The sequence below is a fragment of the Colletotrichum gloeosporioides genome (assembly GCF_011800055.1).
Source record: "Colletotrichum gloeosporioides strain Lc1 chromosome Unknown consensus_6, whole genome shotgun sequence".
In the NCBI taxonomy this organism is placed as follows: domain Eukaryota; kingdom Fungi; phylum Ascomycota; class Sordariomycetes; order Glomerellales; family Glomerellaceae; genus Colletotrichum; species Colletotrichum gloeosporioides.
Window position 1 is genome coordinate 415,097 of NW_025544651.1, and position 25,879 is coordinate 440,975.

Consider the following 25,879-nt stretch of genomic DNA (forward strand, 5'->3'; position numbering starts at 1 on the left):
CTGTCAGGAGGGTCAACAAACACGGTGATGCGACTCAAACCCCCAACGAGCCCCGCCCAGTCCCTGCCCAATATGCTGATCCTGCTGCCCTCTACAGGGGGATTCTGCTCTCGCCGCTCCGAATGCAACGAAAACCTGCCACGCCGCACAAGTCTCGCAGATGCCATCACTCATGTGACGAGCCATCGACAGGGCTCTCCAGAGTTTGGGCAGTCTGGCGGTCATTGCGTGGCATATCCAGCAATAGACTTGACACCATCGACCTCCTTCAAACCACCCCCGAGGACATGAAAACAAAGGGGCCCCTTCTGGACCTTCGACACAATGGTTTCCTTCGCATTGTCCATGCGCCAATGTTCGAGATTGAGCCAGACGGGGTTGCCGGCCGGTCTGCAAGCCCAAATCCACGTTTGCTCGACCGCTGGGAGCATCATCATTTCGTTTTCGCTTGCCACGTTATCCACAGTGCGTCGCCGGTGGGCGCTGATGGGATTCGGGGCATGGCCTTCGTTCAATATCACCGTTGCCACGAGGTCCTACCGGCGGGAGACCGTGAAAAAAACGGCATTGTTGTTTGCGCGTTTGATATGACTGCCGCTGATGTCAACGTAAGCCTCACCTGGATGACATGACATGCGAATCTGACTTTATTGCAAGTACGTGGAAGTTCAATGGCACCAACTCTGTTCACAAGCAGAATTTTGGCTTTGTTCGAATGGCGCGTCGGACCCCGCAACGCAACACATCCATTCATCAGGAAATGGAACGCTGTCTTATCCCATCTTCGCCGTCAGGCAGAACGTCTGATTGAATTTGCACGCCAATACACTGAGCCGGGCCGAAAAAGTCGTAGTCGTTCAGCACGTGTCCAGTGATTCGTCTGTTTACCTGCGAGGGTTCCTCACCGACCGACCAAAAGCGACCGGCGTTGGTATCCACTTCTTGACCGAGGTTTCGAATTATTGGGGAGAGGGAACACCAAATCTCCAGGGGCATCAACGATCGGTGCGTCGGAGTCATTCCCAAGATCCTCTGCGCTGGGGTGCATGGCGTGAAGCCCATGTGACAGGCGGCATCACTACTGCGTCTCCCTCAATTGAGCTTCCAACCAGTGTTGGAGGCGCAGTTGGAATGGTCCTCTTATTGAGGCGAACAGGGGCTAACGCCGAGCATGTATCGGTACATGATGCACCTCTATGCTGCAAGTTGCATCATTGGCGGTATTGGTGATGTTGGATTGGCCGCTTCATTCAGAAGGCAATGCGTGCTTGCTTGTCCCCAGGATATCTGGCGTGATTTTATGTCATTACATTGTGCATCCGCATTCACGCACACAGGTGCAGAGAACGGTCCCAGAAGTCTGGGACATTCCGCGTTATGGCGCATCAGCTCGATTATGATTCGATGCGTTTTATGATAACACGTCGTGGAACATGACAAAAGCCTGCCCACGTGCACACATGTTTGTCAGGTTTGCACAGTCTGCACCTTCGTCGCACCAAACACCTCTGAAGAACGGCTCTTCACGCCCACGTTGTCTGGAACCGAACGGCAACGGCTGGAATTGCCAATCGAGGGAACCCGAGTAGCAACCAGCCTTGGCGGCAGCACCTGCTCAACGAGGAGACATCTCCGCGAGGCTCCGGGCGGAGGGGAGAAAAGAGAAACTTGGCTGGGCAGTTTCGCGGTCAGAAAAGCCAATCTGTCGATCTGAAGGTTCGGCCCTCGTGCCCGCCTCCGATGGGCCCCATCGCCAAAACCCATGTTCCATTATCAAAGTCTCTGGTGCAAACCAGGCGAACTTCACCGAAAGGGTCCAACAAGCGAATTACAATCCTTCAAATATCCACCTCATCACATCGAATCCTTGCGAATCGTCCACTATTGATCCGACTCTGTGTGATATGTCAAGGGGTTAAGAAGAGCAATCTAGGTGATATCGTGGTTGACCGACCTATTGAGATGTGCCATTTTCCGGGCCTCTGGATTCATGCTGTGTAGCATGAAGAGGCAACACGAACCGGCTCATTAGCATTTCTCCGGCAGGCTATTTTCGTTGCCGGAGGCTGATTCAGGGCTTAAATTTGGGTTCGCAAAAGCTCTTGTCCAGCATGTTATGCGGCATACCTTGGGTACCAGGTTATGATCAACATTACATTGCGGGGTGTCGTGGCTTGAATGCCAGCAGAACAACAACCTGATCATTGATGACGGGCGAACGAACAAGAGAAGATATCAATTCAGGCTATGTGTATCGATCGTGGTCATATCTCAAGAAGGCCAGCTACGAAATATCCTCCGAGCCTCGTGCATATCTCTCCAATACTCCGGCAGCCAATGGCCCTTCCCCAGCCTGTTGGAACCTTTCTAGACTGACGCCGAGATCCCGAACGGATGCACATCCCTCCATGTCGGTAGGAAACACCGCCAGGCTGATTATTCCCGAGGCCACAATGGACTTACGCAGCCTTGGCTTTCATGTTTCGGCCGTAAAAGATATCACCCGTGAGTTGTCAAGCTGCCTCACCGTCATTCAACGATTCCCGAGTTCTGGTAGCGATGCTGGTAAACAAGGAGTTGAAACCAAGTAATGCTGCCATTCAAGACGGACTACTCCATCCCAAACATAGCATCTCATGAGCCGTCACGTCGATGTCACCGCGCAGAGCTGCCGAGTCCCTCAGATATCAGCGACCATCACGTTCGTCTAGTTTGCGCCCCCACCGGCTGGGGTGCATAGCACGATTAGCAAACACGCAACCACCTCCAAAAGAGAAGAGAAAAGATCCACACACCAAGGCATCCCAACGGCGCAGCACCATACAACCCCCTCCGACATCATCTCGCGACCTGTCGTTGGTGACGGCCAAGACCTTTCAAAAGTGGCACCGCGACGAATTAGCTCGACGCAGTGAGTACCGGGTGTGACGATAGATATCACCCACTGAGCGCGAGAACCGTTCGAGGTATCTTTCACAGTGGGAGTTCCTGACCCAACACGCCGGGTCGAGAGACTGCGTCCCTCGTATTTGAGAGACGGTTCTGTGTAACGGATGCTCTGCTGATGAGGTGGGCGAGCGGGCGCAATGGCAAACGTCGTGGTTGGCACTGGCCAGCGCGTAAACCTGCGCCTTGTCTCGTTGGAAGGCTGCTGGCATGCGGGCGTCGCTGCATTACTGGGGGGAGAAGTTTGGGATGAGTTGTCTGTGCTGCCGAAAGAGTTGCCTCTCTGGGCCCCGGCTATCTGGTGACGTTGACGTTGTGTTCCAGCCACGAATAGTGATGGACGACGTGTGCGATGGTCGAAGAAGCAAGCCGCCCCTCCCAGCGTCAGGTGAGCTAGAGTGAGGGTAGACTAATGACAATGTTACGCTTAGTAGGCACGCCGCGTCGTTGGTCTTTGTCTTGATTGACGATTAAAGATGCTTGAAAAATGCCCTAAATCAACGTATTTAAATGATCTCAGCTCATGGATTCAGAATTTGCACGTGGTGTTGCAAGTCTGTGCTGGACTTCGGGTGATAATCCATACATATTAGTTTCTAACTACTTCTAACTGACGAAATTCTTGAAGAGCGCCTCAGTTTCGTGGCTCAAGGCCTGACTCAGTATTGGGGTTTCCTAAATCAAAGGCTCGTAGGCGTGTACAAGACTTACACACAGACTAAACCAATAGTATCGAATATGATGGAAAGCTACGAATCACCCATTCAGGATTGACCATTATGAAGTCAGTGTCAAGAATATGGAACCTTTGAGTCGAGCACTTTAGTTTGTTTAATGGATATCTCGGTATCTGTAAGGACTGGAAAAGAGACCAAGGAATTAGTCGTTACTAGAAAACAACATTGCTAGCGTTCCGAAGCTTCAAACGATCTGATCCTTCAACGCCGTCAGCGCCTGCTCAAAGTTTACCAACTTGCCCTCAACACCAAGCTCGTCCAGTGAAATGATTCTCCCAGATGCAAGCGAACTCCAATCAGGAAACTCCTCGCTGAACCTCAACTGAGCCGCTAGCTCCGCACCAAAATCTCCCCAGATTTTGGCCATATCGCTGTCGGATATCTCAAAGTACACGGCTAGCTTGCCAGTAACCTTCTCGAATACGTCTACCAACTGGGCCATGGGTTTGTAATCCGTGACACAAATTGCAACCTTCCCGTAGGCTTTGGCACCAGAGTTCAGGATTCCGCGAACGACAATGCCGGAGTTGGTCTGGGCGTCGCCAGAGATGGGGAGTATGCCGGACGGGGACGACGGAACGATGAACGCATACCCTGCGGACATTGGCTTTGAAGGGTAATCTGGTCAATGATGTACTACATGTAGAATAACCATGGTTATCTTGACGTACAATTGGAGTGAATCTCATCGTTGGTAAGAAAGCCAGGTTCGAGGTGTACCAACCCAGCCAGAACTCTGTTGTCTTCGACCACAACTCAGGAGTGTTCTCGATCATCCAGTCTATGGCCTGTTGCTTGTAGTCAAGGTGAGGAACCTTCAGCCTCCCGTTGGAGGCTTTGGCTGCGGGAGGCAAGCTGCTAATGACGTAGTGGTTGAGAGTGGTGGACTGTGACGCAGCCCTGGCGAGGTTCTTCAGCTGGTCGAGCTCCTCCTGCCCTGCGCCATCACGCCCCAACGCTGGGATGGACTCCCAGTAAGTCGTCACAACGAAAGCTGCTGCTGCTCCTTCGAAGGCTTTGACCAGGCTGGACTCATCGTTGACGTCGGCGGTTACGACCTCGACCCCCTGAAAGACACGATCAGACGCAAGATTCGCCTTGGAATACGTTCAGACGTACCTTCTCTGCCAGGTTTTTGGCTTTTGCACTATTCGCATTTCTTGTTATGCCTCGGACCTTCCACTTTGGATCTTGGAGGAGCTGGTCGACAACCGAGCCTCCTTGAGCTCCGGTGGCCCCGATAACCGCAACGATGGACATGCTGGTGCAAATGCGAAGGGCTCTATTGAAAAAGACAGTACAAGTTTGCTATGCGGAGAAAATGCACAGAGTTGAGGGATAAAAATCGTCGTCTTAAATAGTTGATAATAGGAAGCTATGAAGACTACCACACGTCATGGATGTCCGAGCCTGATCGATGAGCGCGCGGTAGTCATGCCATGTTCGTTACTTCCAACAGAGTCATCCTGACCATTCATAAGTGACCAGAGACGATAGCACGGCAGGAATTGTTGGCCACTGAGTGATCTGCCGTGAGCAGCCACGAGCGGGGTATGCCGCGCGGTAGATCCAGTCACGTCCCCGATCCAATTCGGAATTATTACCGGCTATGGAGTCTCTGCGGCGCCGAAGTGGGGTGGTAGGGGCACTCCCGCGCGGCTCAAGAACATTTGCGCCGGGGCAACGCGGCGGGCCGGGCCGTAGCTGAGCCGTCGTTCTTCTGCATGCAGATACACATACTGCTTCCGATTTTGATCATAAGTGATCAACGTCGAAACGCAGGTAGAAATTGTGTTCATCCCGCGCGGTTGATGACTGTGCAATTCCTGGCTTTCTGACTTGTCACACTGGGCGTAAGCTTCAGCTCAAGTGCCCATACGATCGATCGGATAAATGCGCCGTATGTGAGACAGCATTGCTCCGGAAGTACATTGCGCGTGTATTACTTTAAAAAACCTCACAGCCGTATTTTAAACACCGAGACTCACGGAACCCGTTGGCGAGGATAGTTGTTTGTAATACAACGTAACCTGATCTGCGATGATCTCAGCGGCATCGCCACAAGCATCAGCGCCATTGATTATCGGCCCAACGCATGCAGGACAGTTCTTTGGTCGCATAGAACAACTGCTTAAAGCTCATCCTTGACTTCAGGTGATGGCTTGAAGGCCTTCTTCTTGGTTATGCCGGCCAAGATATCCACGATAAGATCTGCCGCAGCGACTGAGGTCGTCTCGGCAACAGTATCATAAGGTGGGCTGACTTCCACGACGTCGGCGCCAACCATGTTCAAGCCTTCGAGCCCCTTCAAGAACCTCTTCAGCTCACGGGTAGTCCAGCCACCCGACTCTGGTGTGCCCGTTGCGGGAGCAATACTAGGATCCAGGACTGCATTCATCGGATTCGATTAGTATTTTGCTCTGTACTTGAGAAGTAGATGGTAGGTTACCGTCAATGTCGATGGACAGATACACAGGCGTGTCACCAACAGCCTTCTTAACCTTCTCGATGATGCCATTCATTCCAATATCGTCGATCTCGTGGGCTTCAATGATGGTGAAGCCGACGACGTCTCTGTCGATCTCATAATCTTTCGGTCCCTGAAATCTGTCAGTTGAATTCAGTACACATGATAGAAGCAAGACGCCTACAAAGAGCTTAGTCCTCAAGCCACCATGAACGCTAGTGCCCTTTCTCACACAACCCTCGCGACTGGCGTGCCAGAAGAAGGTACCGTGAGTGATTGCGGATTGGTTAGACACAATACCAGTGTATCCCTCGTAAGGGTCCCAACTAAGATCCAATTAGCATAACATTTTACTCCGCGAATTGACATTAACTTACGTATCAAGATGAGAGTCAAGGTGGATGACAGAAACTGGGCCGTACACAGTCTTCAGGCTACGAAGAATGGGCAGTACGATGGAGTGATCGCCGCCGAGACTGATGATTCTTGGGTGCTCCCATTGATCTGATGATATGTCAGCGAGAACTCCACAGAGCTTGCTGATGCGATATCGGCGGCGTACTGTTGTCCGATGTGGGGTGATAGAGAATCTGACGATAAGCTTGCTCCATCTGCTTGAAGGCATGTTGCGCATCGAATGGGGTGATGGGCACATCACCACAGTCAATGATCTCCAGGCCCTCTTCGTATGGGTCGACACCCCAAACGGTGTTGTAGCTGCGACCCTTCTTCTCTCTAGATGATCCTGCGCGAATCCCTCTGGGTCCAAAACGAGCTCCTGGACGGTATGACGTCGAAGTATCGTAAGGAAAACCCAATATCGCAACATCAAGAGGCTGAAAGTGTTGATTAGATGGTGTATCTGACTGATGAATTGAGTATGGTACACCTACCTTGTTATGAGACTCAGCTAGACATCTCTGCCATTCCAAATGAGCAAACGTAACAGGCTGTGAGAAAGGGAGGTCTTTGTCCAAATCTGATGATGATCAGTCAATCCGGATCTCCATCCGCTAAAGCGGGGTTGGATTACCTTCAATTGGGTACTGGTAGTCTGGGCCAACGTTCAGCGCCGCTGTCTGCGCAGCCCCGGCCAAGACAAGGGCGTTCGTGAATCTCATTTTCATACGATGTGAAACCAAGATGATTAAGCTGATGTTTGCGAGAACGATGTGAAAGGCAACCACACCCGGCTGAATTTTAAATACCACCAAACCACTGCAGGCATCACATACTGAGCGAGGGGAACATCTCCGACCAACGTCCGATGTTCGCGCTTATCACATGCGGCATGCCGAAGGAAAGAGACTCCGAGACCCCACTTTCCGGCCACACGGCTTGGAGCAACCGACTCCGATATCTCGCGGGAGGATATGGCCACCATCCAAAGCTAAAATTGCGTAGCATAGATAAGACGAACTCTTATCTCTGAAACGTCAAATACGTGATCGTGAACGACGTCGTGTACAATCCGCTAAAGGGGTTCATAAAGACGTATATAAGATAATGAGTGCGGCGTAGCGGTGGATTCTCGGAGTAACATGCATATATTCTGTAGGCGAACATATCCTCATACGGGTTTTTTTTTTGATACCATTCTACACTGGTCTCTTTCCCCTCTAGCCCCGGTCGCCAAGATGTCGGTTGAAAGGGAGCCGAAAATCGAAAGTGACAGCGACGCAAAACACAGCGTCGATCCACAGGTCACTCGCCCAGAGTCGGTCGATGTCGCCGAGAATAGAGAGTTGACAACGAAGCGCGGCCTATCATCACGACATGCGCAATTCATCGCGCTCGGAGGATCCATCGGCACTGGTCTCTTCGTCAGCTCTGGCGGCACCTTGGCCCGAGGCGGTCCGGCATTTCTAGTCGGAAGCTACGTCGTCATGTCCGCCCTGATCTACATGGTCCTTACCGCCGTCGTCGAGATCTCAACATACCTGCCTCTCCCAGGTGGCACGATGAACTACTATGGAAGTCGCTACGTCTCTCGAAGCTTGGGTTTCATGATGGGATGGCTGTACTTCTACTCCTTTGCCATCTTCGTTCCCTTCGAGCTTACAGCGTCTGCACTCGTTATCGAGTACTGGAACCCGAACGTCAACAATGCGGTCTGGATCACTATCATGCTTCTGCTGGTTGTCGGTCTCAATCTGCTGCCTGTCAAGTTCTACGGTGAAACCGAGTTCTGGTTCGCCAGCTTGAAAGTCATCACGATCGTCGGCCTCCTGATCCTGTCGTTCATCCTTTTCTGGGGCGGTGGGCCCAGCCATGACCGACTGGGCTTCCGCTACTGGCAACACCCCGGCGCCACCAAGACTATGATTGTCGACGGTGATGCGGGCAGGTTTGTGGCTGCGTTATCCACACTTCTCAGTAGCGTCCTCCCCTTCACTTTCTCTCCGGAGATGATCGTCGTTACGGCCGGGGAAGTCCAGTCACCCCGCCGCAACCTGCCCAAAATCGCCCGCAACTTCTTTTGGCGTCTCGTCGTGTTTTACATCGGCGGTACAATTGCCATTTCTGTCATCTGCCCTTCCGATGCCTCAGCTCTTACGAACGGTGGTTCCGGTGCTGCATCATCACCTTGGGTCGTCGGTATCAAGAATGCCAGCATCAAAGGTCTGGACAGTGTTATCAACGCCGTTATCGTTACCGCGGCCTGGTCCGCAGGAAACTCATTCTTGTATCTGGCCAGCAGATCCCTCTACTCGATGGCCTGCGAAGGAAGCGCCCCGGCCGTCTTCAGACGGTGCACGAAGCAGGGAGTCCCGATCTACGCTGTCATTGCCAGCTCTCTGTTCTCGCTCTTGGCATACATGAACGTCAACTCGTCGGCGGCAGACGTCTTCAACTGGCTTCTGAATCTTGTTAACACAGGTGGTTTCATCTCTTGGGTGTGCTGCGGGATCATTTATTTGCGATTCCGGAAGGCCTGTGAGACCCAACAAGTGTCGAAGGAAATGCTCACCGCTCGCTCGTGGCTGCAGCCGGTTGGTGCGTGGATCTCATTGGTTGTATTCGCCATTCTCTGTCTGCTGAACGGATTCACGGTGTTCTTCCCGTCGAGATGGTCAGTGGCAGACTTTCTTTCGGCGTACATTGGCCTTCCACTTTTCATGGTCATCTACTTTGTGCACCGCTTCCTGTACCGCAGAGATACTTGGGCCATTAAGTCCGAAGACGTCGACCTGCAGAGTGGGTTGGCCGAGTTGGAGGCGGAGGAGGACCTCGAGGTGCCTAGCGTGAGTTCGTGGCAAAAGTTCAAGAGTTCTGCAGGACGCCTTGTGGGAAGAAAGTAATATTGCTAGTTAATTTAGTCTCTCGCAGTCTCTTGCCGCGTCAGATAAGACACTATGAAGAAAGATAGAACAGGCCGCCTGCAAAGGCCTGCGGCACACTGAATTACCGGGGATATGTACGCAGTGTTTCTCTCCTTTATTTGAGCAATCAATCGAATCCACTAATAGGACATCAATCAATTTGACAATGGTTTCGTATTTGTTATGGAGCAAGTAAAGATACTGGTTGTGGGCTGCGGTCCGGTCGGCACCGTGTGCGCTTTTGCGCTGCAGAAGTCGGGGCAGGCAACCGTCACGGCCATCCTGCGGTCGAACTATGACTTGGTATAAGGCCAAGGGTTCCGAATGCAAAGTGTCGCCCATGGGGAGATCGACTCTTGGAGACCTCATAATAGTACGTGATTTGTAAAACATAAGGTTTCTAAAGCTGACACCATCTGACAGTTGAGCGTACTGTCCGCGATGCTCTCCAACACGGCCCCTTTGAGTATGTTGTCGTTGCCCTCAGGAACCTGCCTGACATCTACTCGATCCTGGATATTATCGCTCCCGCAGTAACTCTGGATCGCACCTCTATCGTCTTGGTCCAGAACGGCATCGACATCTAACAACCTTTCGTTGACGCCTTTCCAAAATCCACACTGCTGTCAGGCGTCCCCATGATCGGATGTGAGCTCAACGGCCGCGAGCTTCTCCACAATGACCCGGACATCCTCCAGATCTCACCCTTCCCGTTTGAGAGCCACAGAAAGTCGCGAGACTCATGTGTCAAATTCGCAGACATGTATAATCTTGGAGGAGCGAAGTGCAACATTCAAGAACACATCATCTGGCATCGGTGGATGCGATGAGAGGATGGCCAATGAAGATTGAGGTCATTCTCGGCAGTCCTATTCGTACCGCGCACAAATTCGGAGTCGCGACCCCAACGCTGGTGGTTTTGTATAACCTATTGAAGGCCAAGTAGTGGCAGTTTACAGCCGGAAGATGATGATCACCGTATTGAGCATCCTACTTCGCCGTGGAAGCCCACACGAAGTATGCTGTACTCAAAGTCGCCGCAAATGTTACGGTCTGTTCTTGGAAATGAGCAAAGGTTTTGTCCGGGGAATGGAAGGCATATTTGGCCATGACTGTAGTTTCCATTTCTTACTACCTATCTAAGTAGTACACAAACGACGAGAGTTCGCTCTCATTCTGTTAGAGCTCTCAGAGCTCCGACGATTAAGTCAACGTTGCCGGCCAAACAAAATAAGAAACGGCCACCCATGCGTTGTGTATTACAATCTCTTCTGTAAGCCAGTCGGCTTATAGATCAGCAAATGGAGACTTTGGAACTGTGCGCTTTGGATCCACTGCATATATCTTGTGGAAGATGCATCTGCTTCCACTCAAGCGTCAAACGTCCAGCGGCACCGCAGTCTACCAGCAGCCCAAGCGGTCGGAAAGACACTGGCGGCTGCAAATGTTGTTGAGATTCACGTTTTCTGCCCAACCCGAAACGGCATCAGCAGATCCGCATTTGCCAATAGTGGCCGCAGCGGCATCGATGAGATTGCCCTTGATGAATTATGTTTTAATAAAGTTCCACACAAAAGAGAGCGGGGGACAAGTCCGAGACTACATACCTGCGGCATGTTGATTATAGTATCCCTCCAACCGATCCAGCAGATGGAGCGATCCGAGGTCAGCGAGATACCATTCACATTGCTGGGGACGATGACGCCGCGGTTGTTGAGCAGGGTATTAACCAATCTCTTGCATAGGTCCGTAGGGGCTCCGTTCGTGTCGGAACAAAAGACGTTGTTACTGCCACATTGGGCGTTGGCTTCAGATCCCGCCGGCGAAGCGACCGGAGGCCAGGATGCTTGGTTCATCCAGGCGGTATCCCAGTCGAACGTGTTGGACAGCTCAGAAGCAGAGCCCCAGTAATCCAGAGTTCCAGCTTCGACCATCCGGCTGTACATAAGGACGGGCTCGGTCTCGTTGCGAGGAGGGAGGATAGCGGCGCCCTGGACGTTGACGGCAAGCCCAGCGGCCAAGGCGAGAGTCAGAGAGTTGAGCTGCATTATGGCTATTGGGGTGTCTAATCAAGCGGTATAAGGTCCAAAATGCGGTTGGTCAATACAGGTGGCTTATGATGCCAAGTGAAGCTTGCTCCTTCTCATTCTCCTGAGATCGTAGCTGGGTTGATGGAGGTGCTTTATATACACTTGGGAATCAACATTGGAGACAGACTGATAAGGTGAATTTCATTTCAGTCTCAAAGAAACATGGAAGTTTCTTGCATTCACTATCAGTAACAATATCGTTCTACAAGGAATCTAGGGCGCCGTCACGCAGCCAGCAAGCCTACGACCAGACGCCAGCGGTGCAGAGGCTGTGCTAACTGAAAGTATCTAAGAACGGTGCCATTTTGGACCGGCTCTTTGACTCAAATGAAGACCCGCTTCTGCGTTGAGGGAATATAATCCTTGTGTAGCGTATAGAACTCATCAAGCACATGACCAGAAGGCTACAAGAGTATGAACGAATAAGCGATGGTGGCGTATTTACGTTGGTCAAAACTCATTACGTTCGTTGTCTATCGTGATATCTGATTTCAAAGTAGGAAGTCGCCTCCTGAAACGGCCAGCTCGTACTCATAATCGGGTTGAAATTCCAACCACATGGCTTCCGGAGTGGTCAGTCGATACGTATACTCTGCTTCGTCATGAGAATAGATAGACTTTTGAATACCAGAAGCAGCAGCTGCTTGCGCAAGAAGCTGGACGCGGCACGAGTTCTCCATCAGAGTGTAGAGAAATGCAGCCTCATCGACAGTCTTTCCCGTTGTTAGAAGGCCGTGGTTCTTCAATATCGCGCACCTGTTGGGTCCCAAAGCTGCCGCGATCCGCTCCCCCTCCGACGCCTCAAACGCAATACCACCAAACATGTCATGGACGGCATGATCATTGTAGAAGGTGCAAGCATCTTGGTTGAGCATCTCGAGTGGTCGTCCGAAGGACGCCCAAGCTTTTCCGTGAATGCTGTGGAAATGACACGCTGCGTCGACATCGGGACGGGCGTGGTGTAAAGCTGAGTGAATATTGAAACCGGCGTTGTTGATGCAAGCCTCGTTGATTTAGTATGAGTACAGTGAAATTGGACATGTTCCCAAACTCACATGATTGCCACCTATGATCTCTCCATTCATGTTCACCTGCACCAAGTCGCTCACCCTCATGAGACCAAAGTGGCGGGCTAGGCTTTCATGAGTCGCAAACAGGCATGAGCGGAAAGGAGATTTGGGCGGGATAAGTGACTTACGGGTTTATCCAGAATGTATCAGGGTCAACTCGATCGTGGACTGAAATATGGCCAGCAGTGCCCTCGAGGTAGCCCTTTCTTGCAACCACTCGGAAATCTCCAGCCATCCGTTCCAGAACCCATTTACGTTCCTGATAAGGGCCTGTGAATTTCGGAATACCTGCTATGAGAGCGCTTCTCCCGATGGTGGCCCCTGAGCCATCAGCGGTTGAGAGTCCGTCCATGTGCGTGTCCAAGACCCGAGGACGGGAAGAATTCTGGGCGGAACCATCACTGTCACCTCTCGGTGTTTGAAGCCTCAAAACTGCCGTTATAATGGTATTGGATGACATGATCTGGTCTTAGAAGCTTATGAAGATGTACAACCTGAATTTGGAGCCCCTTTTCTTTTGAAATTTTCTTGCCAACTTTTGCGCTTGCTGCTTTTATGTACACCGAAGAAGGCCGTTCGCTACCTTATAGCCAAGCGAACCATGGCTTTTCTCCCAGCTGTATTCCTACTGCATCAATCCTCGGCTGTTTTCAACCCCCAAAGTTGACAACAGAGGCAATACACACAGATATTCATCAGAGTAAGAGATTCCGATGACCAGTTTTCTTTAGATATTGCGAATGATGCTGTCAGGGGTGGCGTTGGCGCCATAGTGGGTCTTCGGAGTCTCCTTCCTCGGGAAGATGTTGCGGGCGCTGCCTTATCGCACCGACATGATAGGAGATGAAGCGACGTGATTGCTCCGACACATCGACTCCGACTACCCCCCCCCCCCCCCCCCCCCCCCCCCCCCCCCCCCNGTTTTCCCCCCCCCCCCCCCCCCCCCCCCCCCCCCCCCCCCCCCGGTCTTCCTCCGAGGAAAGACAATGCGAAGTTTGCAAGGAAAACCAGCATTCGAATCAAGAAGGCGTACAGGTTGTGTCGAAAGGGCTCCCGTACGTTGAAGCCAACCAAGAAAGAAGTCAAGGACAAGGAGGATGGGCAGCGTATCAGACAGACATCTGAAGCTGTTCCGAGGGCTATGGAATAGTATTTTCACACTCGGATACAAAAGGATGCGTTCTCTTCGGATCTACAAACTTCACTCCATGTCAGCTTTTCTGTGAGCGCCAATACCAACTACCTGGAAGATCATCATCTGCCCCTCAATTGCTATCCTCAATAGTTTTCGCCAATTCCTGAAATTTATAAACCTCCAAATATGTCGACGATTACAGCAGACCCAAAGATCACGGCACTCCAAACTGGGGGCCATGGACTCGGACTCAGCTCCGGGCAGCGAGAGTCGGAGTACGACCTTCTAGAGCCCTACGAGTCTATGCCAGAGGCTATAGTCGGCCGCACTGTATGGACGAAGGAAGATCTGGAAGCTGATATCCGTCGCTGGCTCCGAGTTTTCGTACCTGACGAAGTCATTCACATTGAAAGGGCTGTTCATGACATCGGAAATAATAACTTGCAACTTTCCGAAGTCGACAAGTCGACGTTCATCCTTCCCACGTCGTTTGCCTGTACTATCGCGTCAGTCAGAGATGAGCTCGTCAATGGCATTGGCTTCGTCGTGCCGAGAGGTCTTCCCGTAGACAGTTGGACTACTAGACAAGCCTCGATCGCGTACCTTGGCTTGGGCTCCTACATCGGACGTCGCCTGAGCCAGAACCGCCAAGGCCACATGCTGGGGCACATCAAAGATCTGGCCGAGGGGAAAGAGATCGATGGCGAGAGAAGGATTTATCGAACTCAGAAGGCGCAGACCTACCATTCTGATGAGAGTGATATCGTCGGGCTGCTCTGCTTGCACAAGGCTATGGAGGGTGGTCAGTCGCAGGTCGTCTCTACGCACCACCCTACTGAAGGAGCGACCAGACGTTCTTCGGCAATTGTGTTTGCCACATTGGTTCTACGATCGAAAAGGCGAGACGAGCGAAGGAGAGAACGAGTGGATGCGCACGCCGGGATTTTACTACTACAAGGGCAAGCTGAGTATGAAGTGGGACTCGTACTATGTGGGAGCACTGCAGAGATTCTGGGAGGCAGGCTTACTGCTAAAGTACAGTGACGCGCAGCAAGAGGCTATCAAGGTGATGGAAGAGATGTGTCATCGGCTTTCGCTGGAGATGACTCTGCAGGGCGATATGCAGTTCGTTATGAACACGCACAACCTGCATGCGCGATCGGCATATAAAGACGACAATGATGTCACTAAGAAGCGATGGTTACAGCGACTGTGGCTTGCCACCTCAGAGGAGGAAGGCGGGTGGGCCTTGCCATTTGCAGATTCCAAGTATGCTGAGGTGGAGAGTATTACTGGTGGGGAAAGCAGTCAGCGTTTCGTTAACTACAGCGTCAGCAATCTGCACCGATCAACGCATCAGTATTGGGAGGAGTGGCAGGTTATAAAACTCACATTGATCAGAACAACAATCCAAACGACCCATCTTCTTCCAAATCGATTGGCAATCAACTCAGCGAAGTACGGAGATATCAACCCAGGAAACAACGCAGCCGAATTCATGTCGTCTGAAGACCATTGAATAGACTTCCGTCATCTTTGAAATATCGTTAGTTGGAATGCGACTTCGCTGCATGAAATCTGAGAGAGTAATGAGCGTCGTTCTTACAGCCATTGAAGAAGAGTGTGCCGCAAAGACCGACGCAGTGGAACACGTTCTTCCGCAGTCCTGACAGATCAGCACTTCTATGTCACCTCAGGAAGACGGATCGCCTCACCTGCATCCAGCCACCACTTGCTGTTGGCATTATTTCGAACTGATTTGTAATTCGACTCGGATCCCGAAGCACCGCAAGCTACTGCACCGCCGCCCATCTTGGAGTTGGATAAAGTGAGTGATACGTGAGATTTGCAGAACTGTGTGTATCAAGAGCAGAGTAAACTTCAAAAAATCTACATGATCAACGATTTGAACCGCGTTCAAGAGTTTATGTATGATTGGCTTTGGGTCTCCTTCGAAATGACTATGACGAGTCTAGCTAACTTCGTTCGGTGCTAACTCCAAGGCCTCGAAAACCTGGGGTAAACTCCACAGCCACGCGTATGGAGACCTTGGATGATTTCCCCGTGGGGTTGATATTACTTCAAGGGCTACCCTTGACCTTGGTCGGTCTCGGGCTCAGCCCAGGTGACGTCTTACCTGATCCGGCTTGGAATGCATAGGCGGCGGGTGAGGGGAACTGCGGTAGCAGCGGTTTCCCGCTCAGAGCCCGCTCACCCACCATAGAGCAGAACCATCAACAAGGCATGAACGCAAGAGATCTTGCGGAGTTGTCCAAGGTATTCGATGGTCAACAACTGAAATCGCCGCAGTCTGGTCCTAGGAAATAACCAAACCTCGCAAATCATAGCACTTGCGACTACCAAGAGTATATGGAACCATATTCTGAGTCTATGATTGTCGTTCTTTGGTGTATATGCAAAAGTTCTACCCTTAGGCGGATGTTGTCGAATGCATGACTAGGCACAACCTCGAACCAAATAGCTTCCGCCATCTAACACAATGGTTGCCCCATTGATGTGCTTGCTAGCCCTTGAAGAGAGGAAAACCATCACACCAGCGACATCTTCGGGACTGCCTAGCTTCTGGTCCGGCACCTGCTTTGAGACGCTTTCAATACCGCCATGCCGATTCATCAGCGGCGCACTCATTTGGCTCGGAACCATTTCAGGCGCAACTACGTTCACCGTGATATGTTTCGGCCCAAGTTCCACGACGAGATTTTTCATGAGATGAATGACAGCCGCCTTGGAGGCGGCGTATGCATATGCTGTTCAGACTTTAGTACTGGCACTGAAAAGATGATGAGATTCATATGACTTACTTCCGTGCTCACCCATGTCCTCAACAACGACGCCCGCCACCGAAGACACCATGATAATCCGAGATGGATCCTGGACTGTGCCTGCGGCCTGGAGTAACGGAGACAATTTATGAAAGCTGTTAATCTCCATACAGAACGTGAAGTTTTGCAGTGACATACTTTTGAGCCGAGAAAAAGATGCTGCTGACGTTCATTTTCATGACCCGGTCGAAATCATCTTCTTTGTAATCGTTCATGTGCCCAATGAAAGTTGCACCGGCGTTAGCAACCAAAATGTCGACATGATCTGTGGTTTTGCTAATTTCGGCGGCCATCTGTGTGCATCCTGCTTGACTTGATATGTCCGCAACAATCGCAATTGCCCGGGCGTCAGGGCCTTTGTTGGGGAGGGCATTGAGGGCTTTCGCGGCATCGTTCAAGGGCCCCTCGCTGCGTGCGACGATGTAAACGCGAGAACATCCTGCCTGCAGAAAGCTGCGAAGCCAATTAGCGACGATCACTGGCAGTGGCAGATGGAATTGTGTAATCCTGAACTTACCCGCTTGCTGTGTGAAGACCTAATCCGCGCGACCCGCCAGAGATGACGGCAACCTTCCCTTTGAGCGAGAAGATGTTTTGGAAGTCATCCAGCTTTACAAGATCTTCAGGTGTAGACATTTCTTCAATACAGCTAGCACAAAAGCTTCTAGTTCTCGTTTTTCAGCACCAAACTTGGCTGGAAATTACGCTGCTGGGCTGCGAAGCGAAGCGCTGATAATTAATGAGGCAACAAGCTGCTGGGTGCTGCGGGGAAATCTTCAGTTAGCGAGCCAAAGGCGGGTTGAGCGGCAGCCAGCGGGAAACCGCTTGTTGACGCCGATTTGGCATATATATCCATTGTGCCATCAGATAACCCAAAGTTCGTGGTTATTTATTTTGGAAACAACGCTTTTTCAGGGAAGCCTGGGATAAAATGCCTGGGACTGTCTTTCCAGCAACAGCGACTTAGTAGAAGGAACTCCAGTGGCACATCGAAGCATGAGTGTGGGTGGTCTTTACTGGTCTAGCCTTCATCGGTCTCAACCTTTGGCTCGTTTCTCGATGCGTATTCTGTGTTTTGACCGAGCCCAGATGTTATTTGTCCGATATCACTTCTGTGGCCGCCCAAGTGATAAATGGGTGATACAAATTGTTGTCGCCAGCCCTGTGCCATCGTTACCCCGGATTCTTGTGAATCGTGCCCCACGGCAGTGGGTACGGGTGCGACTGGGCGTTGAACCTCAGCATACCTTAGTGGATCAGTGGCGAACTGGAGACGGAAGACCTCCGTGCCCACTGTCAGCCCCCAAACAACCTTTCTTCCCTTACAGCAAGTTTTGTGTTGTCCAATTCCGGATGGAAGTTGACATTCAATATCGTCTTGAATAATTAGCCAGCAATGCCTTGCTCACCGCCAAGATGCTCGTGCAACGTGGTTGTCAGAATCTGTCATCCCGATTAATGACTTTGAAGGTGACAAGTGCGCCATTTTCGACCAACTTACCTGGTTATAATACGATTCTTAGACATCTAATTACCGAGCTTGGAAATTGAAGCGCCCCATACTGGGATTGAACTTGATGGTCGTTGTATGGAGAACAGGTTGCGCAGAGGCCATTCCATTGTATCTCAACTTGAAAGGAGACGTAGCTGTGGAATACTTGGACTTTGACAACCAGCTCTTTTATGAGGTTTTCTATTATTTGGGTTCTATCAACTCAGCTTGTGTAACCGTCACTTCCACGACGTAGGACGCTTCTCTTGCGCAGCATCTTCCGGTCACGTGAACGGATGTCCGCCATCTGGGAGCACTCGGTGCGGGGAACCGGCCCCGTAATCGGCTCGTGAGGGCCGATGCCTGTGGGACTTCGGTATTATACCTAATTGAGACCGAAGGAGTTCGCCTACTTTAAGCCATGAACACCGTATCTCGGCATGAGAACACGCACAGATGAAGACTTCATCAAAGAGTTTCTGACAACCGCACCAACGCCAACACTGAAGCATGGATAAGAACGCCCAAATCGTCATTATCGGCGCGGGGTTATTTGGCTTATCCGTCGCCCGCCAACTAGCCTTGGATGGCTGCAAAAACATCAAGGTGCTTGATCGACGAATGCCGCCCGTAAGAGTTTGACATCTCCATTGATGAGTTCTACTAACTATGAAAGGTCCCGGATGGCTCTAGCACTGACATCTCCCGCGTTGTGAGATTCGACTACGCAGATGAAGACTATCACCGCATTGCCCGCGAAGCTTACCTCAGGTGGCGTGATGACCCCAAGTACAAGGGCATCTTCTATCAAACCAACTACATCTTGGCAGGCTCGCCAAAGCCTGGAGATGAGTCATGGATGGATAAGACCACTGCTCAGTTGACGAAGCATCAGTTGCCATGGTCGATTCTCAAGGACGCTGAGACTGCCAGAAGCATCTACCCAACTCTGACGGGTACCCTTACAGGGCCCAATTTCTCTGCATATCACCACAACCAAGCCGGCTGGGCTGATGCAATTAAGGCTATTACTCAACTTCGTGATGAATGTCTTGAGCTGGGGATCTCTTTCATTTGCGGCCCGGCAGGGACAGCGGTGGGATTTGAGACTGACGCTCACAACACCATCATCGCCGTCCGCACTCTTGCCGGAACTCAGTCGTCGGTCGAAGGCGATCGCTTCATCTTGACTGCCGGCGCTTGGGGCTCTGGACTTGTACCTATGTACAACTCGACTCTTTCCACGGCTCAGGTCTTGGCTTATCTTCCATTGACAGATGAGGAGATGGTCAAGTACCGTGACCTTCCCATTTACATCAACTACACGACTGGCTGGTTCAATTTCCCTCCACACGAGGATACCAAAACGTTGAAGATGGCGGTCCACGGCTGGGGATATACGCGAGCACCAGGCGACGACGACCGAAAGCTGACTCCGAACGCTTCATCTCCTCCACTTGTATCAAAGGAGCGACCAGATTTTGCCCCGGCAGATGGGGAGGACAGGATGCGAGCAGGACTTCGAGAGATAGTCCCTGAGCTGGCAGATCGACCATTCAGCAAAGTCGCTATGTGCTGGTACACGGATACGCCAACAGGGGATTTTATCATGGACAACCATCCCGACTACACGAACCTCTTCATTGGCGGGGCTGGATGCGGCCAGTAAGTTGATGCACCCTGTCGAGATTTGGACCAGTATCTCACCACTTTGATCGCAGTGCCTTCAAATTCCTGCCTGTCTTGGGTGAGTACCTTGCAAAGGCTGTGAGAGGCGAGCTGCCACAGTCGTTGGCTCACAAATGGCGTTTCCGCAAGGATTATCAGAACCAGAAAGACGCGTTCTTGGGCGACGGCAGTCGTGGAGGACCAGCAAGACGAGAGCTAAGTGGGAAAGAGAGAGCTACTTACGAGTCCCGGGCGACTGCCAAACTCTAATGAGTGCATGTAAACTGATTTGGGCCCCTGCGAGGCCTTGACCTGGTAGTTTGAGTAGACAAAATGGACATCAACATATCTGAAGACGATTTTCAATGGACCTCCGAACAATTGAGCTATGCTTCCCTTAGAAGGGTTTTGTCTGGGGGCCGAACACAAAACGTGAAGATGTTTCTCAGGCCTAAAGCCATGGTAACCACGGCAGAGATGGTCTGAGTATTTGGGTTCCTAGTGCATGTGCTCGAAAATCGTCTGAATAAGTCAAGTCGCGGTCGTGATCATGGTCGCTAACATCCTGATCGAGCTAGCCATAGACCATGAATCAGTGCGCGAAGACGTTGACTCGTCTCCCGGAAGGCAAAAGTCGTGATGAACTCGCCGATTGCACGTCTAGTCACTGCATACTTCGAAAGATTTCATGTCACGATCCAGGAAGAACTGTCAAATAAAAATGTCGAGATCTGCCCGGTAGATAGCCTTCTCTTTCCTCTCACAGAACAACACAGAAGAACAAACACACTATCGCATACAAATTGCAATCAAGCTCAGCCAAAAGAAAGATTAGCATCACGCACACATTGCCCAAACACCAAACAACACAACCACCGATCAACGGTGCTCGCCATGTGCTACAGAAGAAACGTCAAATATAAGTGCATGAAGTGTGGCCGAGTCCACCACACTCGCATCACCTCAAGAAGAACGTGCAGCAAGCGCCGCGAGACGGGAAGCTGCGGAGGCACCAACAACCTCGCCGCCGGCACAGTGTCGCGCGGGTACTGCAACAACTGCGGCAGGCACTCTAGCGATGCCTACACTTCTGACTCTTACGATTCTTGATGGAGTTCCAGCTTTCCATGGAAGTCATGAACGCTGAAAATGAGAGCTTGATTAGAAAGTTGGAGTCGGCACGTGGAAGATCATGCGAGAGACGCAAGACGCAGTGGGCAGTGGGCAGTTGGCAAGCAGGACACCAGTACCTTCTATGCACCTAGTAGTTAGTCACAATCAATAAGTCGAGTCAAAGAGCAAACATTACCTACTATTAGTCATTTGAAACATAGCAAAGTCCAGAAAGTGATGACGAGAAACGGAGATATAATGATGAAATAAGGCATGCGGTTTGAAAGTATCGGCTCTCACCGATACTCACCGAGGCCGTCGCTTCGGTGAGGGGCAAGTCAACACCCTCAGTGGAGACGCGTTCGATTCGCGCCTGCCCCACTACACACGAAGTGAACATTGTGACATCACCTCAAAGATCCACGGCATTTCCCCTCTTTCCGCTTTTCAGTGCACCAGATTCCCCAGCACAAGCGAAGATGGACGGAAAGCTCCAGTCTCTCAGCACCTGGAAGCGCTACAAGCTCGGCCAGGCGCGGGTCACCGACTGGCTGAAGCAAACTGCCAGCAAATTTACGCCGAGCCCGACACTACCGGACGCAGGCGAAAGCAATGGCTCGGCCACCAGCATGAGGAAGCCTGAGCAGGACTCGGCTTCCGAAAAGGTGCACTGGAGCGAGCTGGAACATATGGCGGAGACGATCGTCATCAACAGCAAACCTGAGGAGATCCCATGGGACCCAATCCTGATCTTGCGCGATGTGGTTGCACTGAGGAAGAAGAGCGCCCGGTTCCACTCCAAGAAAGCCGAAGAGGACAAGACTGGAAAGTTGAAGATCAGCAATCAGCAGCACGAGCATATCATCAAGGTGCTGGAGAAGGTACTCAAAGTCCTCGAGTCGGCTGTTTCGGGGGCGCGACCCAAGCACAAGGAGGAGCCTCAGCGGGCTGGCGAACGTCTAGACATGGACCTGTTGGACAATATGTTCAACCTTCTCCAATTACAGAAGCCAAACAAGCCTGCAAAGACGCCAAAACCGAAGGCATCCCAGGAGGTAAAGAGGGATCCCAAGCAATCCGAGTCCGAGTCTGAATCTGAGGAAGAAGACGAAGAGCCAAAAGCGAAGGCTCCAAGTCGCAACTCGGGCCGCAAGGCGGCGAAGAAAGTCGCAAAGAAAGGCAAAGGCGGCAGGAAGGGCAAGAAGGTCTCCAATAAAAACGGCAATGCGAAGAAGTCCAACAGGGCCGGGGACAGCAGCTGGGTCGACGACTTCTCGGCGGACAGGGACTTTGACGAAGATGAGCATGATTTCGACTTCTACATGATCATTTACTGCTTCTTCGTGGATTTCAACAACATCCGCAACTATGTCGCCGAGCGCTGGGCCGATTACTTCTACGACAAGTCCGTCTCGCTCAATACTCTGGCTGTCATCACCAACGCCGCCACCGAGCTCTTTCGCAACATGGAAATCGAGCTGTGCGACGTCCTTGACGATCATTTTCTCTCGTATGAAGCGATGATGGAGTTACTCTTCTTCGAGTACGGCATCGATCATGTTGACTACAACGACCCAGAGTCGAAAGATGAGCGGCACGAAAAGGTCTGGCGCGAGGAGGCTGACTGGCTAGCATACTCCACATACATGTGCGTCAGAAAGTTTCTGGAAACCATGCCTCTAGAGAATCTTCCAGTGATTCCCCCTTCAGCTCGCCCACAACCTGAGTATGGCGCCATCACTTCTGTTGACTTTGCGACGTTCAATGGCTTGTGCTTCGTGAACCTTTTACTGGAGATCGAGCAGGTGAAGGCGCTGAAGAAAAGCCTGCAGCAACCCCCTGTCATACCCGGACAACCGGAGATGGAGCTCGGTTTCGAGACGACTCTTAAGATGGGTTACTATCCATCTTACTTCATCTTCTCCCTACAGCTTTACCTCGACATCCGCAATATCATCGAAGACAATGTGGAAGATGCATTGATAGAGCTGCAAAAGACGGGCATGGCTGTCACTGAGTACATGAAAACTTCACTCTATACGTGTGACGCCGTATTCACATCGGATTGGAAAAACGAAGTGAAGCGCGACAGCCAAATCATGGACCGTTATATTTTTAAGGACTTCACCTTGAATGGCAAGACACGAAGGGCAAAAATGCACGGCATTGATGAGCCATTACCACCGTGGGAGTTGTTCCGTAACGAGCCTGTTTGGCCAGCGTTGCTCGATTTCAGAACCAAACTACAGAGCATGGTCCTGAGCATCCGTCTTCTGACCCGAACGCCTGAGCCCTTGTGGAGTGGTGTGTTGTACACCGTCGCCAAGCGAGACTATCCTGGTATGCCCTCCTGGCCAGAATTTGACAAGTTCCTGGCTCTCCACGGGACCGATCTCTTGGGTTTCAACACCCCCGCGGCGGACGATCTCAAAGCTGCCGATGTGCTCGTCAAGCACTCAACCATGTCTAACAGCAAACGGTTCAGTATCTGGGGAGACCTCGTCAAGAAGATCGATCGCGTTATTAGATTCCATGAGCGCTACGCCGCAGTCAATAACAAGGAGCGTGAAGACATGGAATACATCGCTCATATCGTTCGCCATCACCTCGGCTTGCCCGTCGACTCCAAAGTCAGCCCTTTCGGCATCCCGCAAGAGTTCGCGCAGCCGGAGGAAGCGACCGGTGAAGAGAAGAAGCAGAACAAGACGCAGGACATGCTGCGACGCATTCAGCGTGTCGGCAACATGCGCCATGTTGAGATTCTGGAGATCCTGGACCAGACTGTCGAGTCAATCACGCAGAACGAGTTTGCCATCAATTATTACAAGTTGGATTGGGAAGTGCAGAACTTTGTCGCTTTCTTGCGGGAGAATATGGCGGAAAAGGGACTGCTGGCGGAGCCTAACCGGCACGTGTGCACGTATGTCTCCAGTCAGGACAACGATGTCTTGTTAGGCGAAGCGATTAAGGCCGCCATTACCCGCTCTGCTGAGCAGCCATCCATTTCTCGTGTGTCGGATCACCTCCGTCAGGCAACAAATAAAGAGCTCTTTGATTACAAGTACGAGCAGCTGATGCCCCAGATGGTGGAAGAGGGTAAGGACGACAACGCGGAAGGCTACGACTGATTCGAGCAATCATGGAGGGCGGCATGCAGGGCGATTACAAGCTGAGTGACGACGTAATACTACCTACGGAGGGCATCGACCATGACCTCCACGGTTGATCCGCGGACCGTTGATGGTGGAGGGCCCAGACACATCAGGTCCTCATGCCGACTTCCGATGGCTTGATTCCCGCTGGACCTCACTAACTCCACGTGTGACTCAACGAAAAAGAGTCCTCGTCGAAGCTAGTCACATAACCGCCGACGGCGATTTCAAAGTCCCGCTGGCGCCTAGCCTATTGTGTCGCGCGCGCCTGCCCGTCAGCCCTACCGAAGAACAAGCAGCTCGCCACAACATGGAGTAGTCAGCATGTGCCTCTACAAACCATGCCCAGCACGGCGAATGTCATCATTAGATGCGTGGTGAGGAAACTTGCCCAATGTGGGAAATAGTCAGCATGTAATCGGAAAGCTTGGTTCAGCCGCCAACCGCCCGCATCGCCGCGAGCGCGAGAACCATTCCGTCTTGGGCGCCGCGCGCGGCTCTCCGGCGGTTTGGAATAACGCCGACCGCGCGGGCTTCCATTTCACGTACAGCACGTTATGTATTCGTATGCACGCACACTCAGCGTCTCGCAGCCACAATGTGCCTGTCTGCTGCATTCCAGTAAGACCACTTACTCATCGCGCACCCAGTAGTGGAGGCGGTTAATGAATGTGGTCCATGTTTGCTGTGCATAGTTTGTATATAAGAGCCATCTCAAGAATGCCACACGTTTCAACGACAATGAACACCAGAGTCTCTCACCTCCTGTCCCTCTTCATCTCCCATTCACGCAACATCTTCACACCACATCACTACCATACAGTCCACATACCAAACATGCACGCCGCCATCGTCAACGCCTGGGGCTCTCCCCCAACCTACACCACAGTCCCAGACCTCCCAGCACCCTCACAATCCCAGATCCGCCTCCGCGTCCTCGCAGCCGGCATCCACCGCCTCGTCCTCTCCCGCGCCTCCGGGAAGCACTACACTTCCACCACCCTCCCCCACCACCCCGGCGTCGACGGCGTCGGCGAAGACCCGACCACCGGCCAGCGGTACTACTTCGCCTCCCTGCAATCCGGCTCTTTCTCAGAATTCGTCAACGTCGAGCGACACTTCGTCGCCAAGTTGCCTGACAACGCAGACCCGGTCACGGCCGCCGCGTTCATGAACCCGATCATGAGCAGCTGGATGGCCCTCTCCGCGCGCGCGGCGCCTCAAAAGCCGGGCTTCACCGTTGTCATCCTCGGAGCGACGAGCGCCAGCGGACGGGTAGCTGTCGACGTTGTGAGGTCAAAGGGCGCGGGCAGGGTAATTGGGATCGCCAGAAACGAGGCCGCGCTCGCCGAGATGCCGCTCGACGAGAGGATTGTGCTTAAGCCCGAGACGGACTGGTCTAAGCTGGGCGAGGTTGATGTCGTTTTGGACTACGTGTACGGCGACGCGGCGGCGGGGTTGCTGAAGGCGCTGCCCAAGTCGGAGAGGGAGGTTCAGTACATTCACATCGGCTCTGTCTCGCGGGATGAGACGATGATGCTGCCCGGGGCGATTCTGAGGGGCAAGAGGGTCGCGTTGAGGGGTGCAGGGCCTGGTAGCTGGACGATGGAGGAATATGCGAAGGAGCTTGGGGGCATGGTTGAAATTGCGGCGAAATTGGAGAGGAAGGGTGTTGCGGTGGAGGCGTTCAAGGATGTCGAGTCGGCATGGGGGAAGGCGCGCGTTGGCGGGGATCGGATTGTGTTTGTGAGCGATGATATTATCAGGAACGCGTGAGGGAAGTTGTTATGATGAATTCACGCAAAGTAGGAGGATGTAATGTGATGGCAAAGGTGTCATACGG

At 52.0% G+C, this 25,879-nt stretch overlaps 12 protein-coding genes across 12 annotated transcripts; 7 read left to right on the plus strand and 5 right to left on the minus strand.

Moving 5' to 3' along the window:
• Positions 1-3,867: 3,867 nt before the first annotated feature.
• On the minus strand, positions 3,868-4,943 carry GCG54_00014520 (uncharacterized protein; the record flags this gene model as incomplete). Its single annotated transcript, XM_045414349.1, has 3 exons — positions 3,868-4,290; positions 4,355-4,750; positions 4,803-4,943. 3 exons carry the CDS (start codon positions 4,941-4,943, stop codon positions 3,868-3,870), a joined length of 960 nt encoding a protein of 319 aa, XP_045270927.1.
• Positions 4,944-5,814: 871 nt separating this feature from the next.
• GCG54_00014521 (putative agmatinase 2) lies at positions 5,815-7,271 on the minus strand (the record flags this gene model as incomplete). Its single annotated transcript, XM_045414350.1, has 7 exons — positions 5,815-6,071; positions 6,133-6,283; positions 6,335-6,476; positions 6,528-6,654; positions 6,713-6,986; positions 7,044-7,129; positions 7,184-7,271. The coding sequence occupies 7 exons, from the start codon at positions 7,269-7,271 to the stop codon at positions 5,815-5,817; spliced, it is 1,125 nt and encodes a 374-aa protein (XP_045270928.1).
• Positions 7,272-7,787: 516 nt separating this feature from the next.
• GCG54_00014522 (Proline-specific permease) lies at positions 7,788-9,782 on the plus strand (the record flags this gene model as incomplete). The annotated part of the gene is made up of 2 exons (XM_045414351.1): positions 7,788-9,437; positions 9,621-9,782. 2 exons carry the CDS (start codon positions 7,788-7,790, stop codon positions 9,780-9,782), a joined length of 1,812 nt encoding a protein of 603 aa, XP_045270929.1.
• A 15-nt stretch (positions 9,783-9,797) lies between these two features.
• Positions 9,798-10,060, plus strand: GCG54_00014523 (uncharacterized protein; the record flags this gene model as incomplete). Its single annotated transcript, XM_045414352.1, has 2 exons — positions 9,798-9,846; positions 9,897-10,060. The coding sequence occupies 2 exons, from the start codon at positions 9,798-9,800 to the stop codon at positions 10,058-10,060; spliced, it is 213 nt and encodes a 70-aa protein (XP_045270930.1).
• A 51-nt stretch (positions 10,061-10,111) lies between these two features.
• On the plus strand, positions 10,112-10,419 carry GCG54_00014524 (uncharacterized protein; the record flags this gene model as incomplete). Its single annotated transcript, XM_045414353.1, is given in 2 exon segments — positions 10,112-10,257; positions 10,272-10,419. 2 exon segments carry the CDS (start codon positions 10,112-10,114, stop codon positions 10,417-10,419), a joined length of 294 nt encoding a protein of 97 aa, XP_045270931.1.
• A 455-nt stretch (positions 10,420-10,874) lies between these two features.
• Positions 10,875-11,521, minus strand: GCG54_00014525 (uncharacterized protein; the record flags this gene model as incomplete). Its single annotated transcript, XM_045414354.1, has 2 exons — positions 10,875-11,012; positions 11,081-11,521. The coding sequence occupies 2 exons, from the start codon at positions 11,519-11,521 to the stop codon at positions 10,875-10,877; spliced, it is 579 nt and encodes a 192-aa protein (XP_045270932.1).
• A 533-nt stretch (positions 11,522-12,054) lies between these two features.
• On the minus strand, positions 12,055-12,985 carry GCG54_00014526 (Meiotically up-regulated protein 14; the record flags this gene model as incomplete). Its single annotated transcript, XM_045414355.1, has 3 exons — positions 12,055-12,567; positions 12,619-12,700; positions 12,762-12,985. 3 exons carry the CDS (start codon positions 12,983-12,985, stop codon positions 12,055-12,057), a joined length of 819 nt encoding a protein of 272 aa, XP_045270933.1.
• Positions 12,986-13,954: 969 nt separating this feature from the next.
• GCG54_00014527 (uncharacterized protein) lies at positions 13,955-15,287 on the plus strand (the record flags this gene model as incomplete). The annotated part of the gene is made up of 2 exons (XM_045414356.1): positions 13,955-14,570; positions 14,620-15,287. 2 exons carry the CDS (start codon positions 13,955-13,957, stop codon positions 15,285-15,287), a joined length of 1,284 nt encoding a protein of 427 aa, XP_045270934.1.
• A 938-nt stretch (positions 15,288-16,225) lies between these two features.
• On the minus strand, positions 16,226-17,247 carry GCG54_00014528 (Rhamnolipids biosynthesis 3-oxoacyl-[acyl-carrier-protein] reductase; the record flags this gene model as incomplete). Its single annotated transcript, XM_045414357.1, has 4 exons — positions 16,226-16,536; positions 16,591-16,706; positions 16,750-17,064; positions 17,129-17,247. 4 exons carry the CDS (start codon positions 17,245-17,247, stop codon positions 16,226-16,228), a joined length of 861 nt encoding a protein of 286 aa, XP_045270935.1.
• A 1,366-nt stretch (positions 17,248-18,613) lies between these two features.
• On the plus strand, positions 18,614-20,041 carry GCG54_00014529 (L-saccharopine oxidase; the record flags this gene model as incomplete). The annotated part of the gene is made up of 3 exons (XM_045414358.1): positions 18,614-18,733; positions 18,780-19,768; positions 19,825-20,041. The coding sequence occupies 3 exons, from the start codon at positions 18,614-18,616 to the stop codon at positions 20,039-20,041; spliced, it is 1,326 nt and encodes a 441-aa protein (XP_045270936.1).
• A 1,322-nt stretch (positions 20,042-21,363) lies between these two features.
• GCG54_00014530 (uncharacterized protein) lies at positions 21,364-24,012 on the plus strand (the record flags this gene model as incomplete). The annotated part of the gene is made up of 1 exon (XM_045414359.1): positions 21,364-24,012. The coding sequence occupies one exon, from the start codon at positions 21,364-21,366 to the stop codon at positions 24,010-24,012; it is 2,649 nt and encodes an 882-aa protein (XP_045270937.1).
• A 765-nt stretch (positions 24,013-24,777) lies between these two features.
• On the plus strand, positions 24,778-25,812 carry GCG54_00014531 (putative NADPH-dependent quinone reductase tdiC; the record flags this gene model as incomplete). Its single annotated transcript, XM_045414360.1, has 1 exon — positions 24,778-25,812. One exon carries the CDS (start codon positions 24,778-24,780, stop codon positions 25,810-25,812), a length of 1,035 nt encoding a protein of 344 aa, XP_045270938.1.
• Positions 25,813-25,879: the final 67 nt, after the last annotated feature.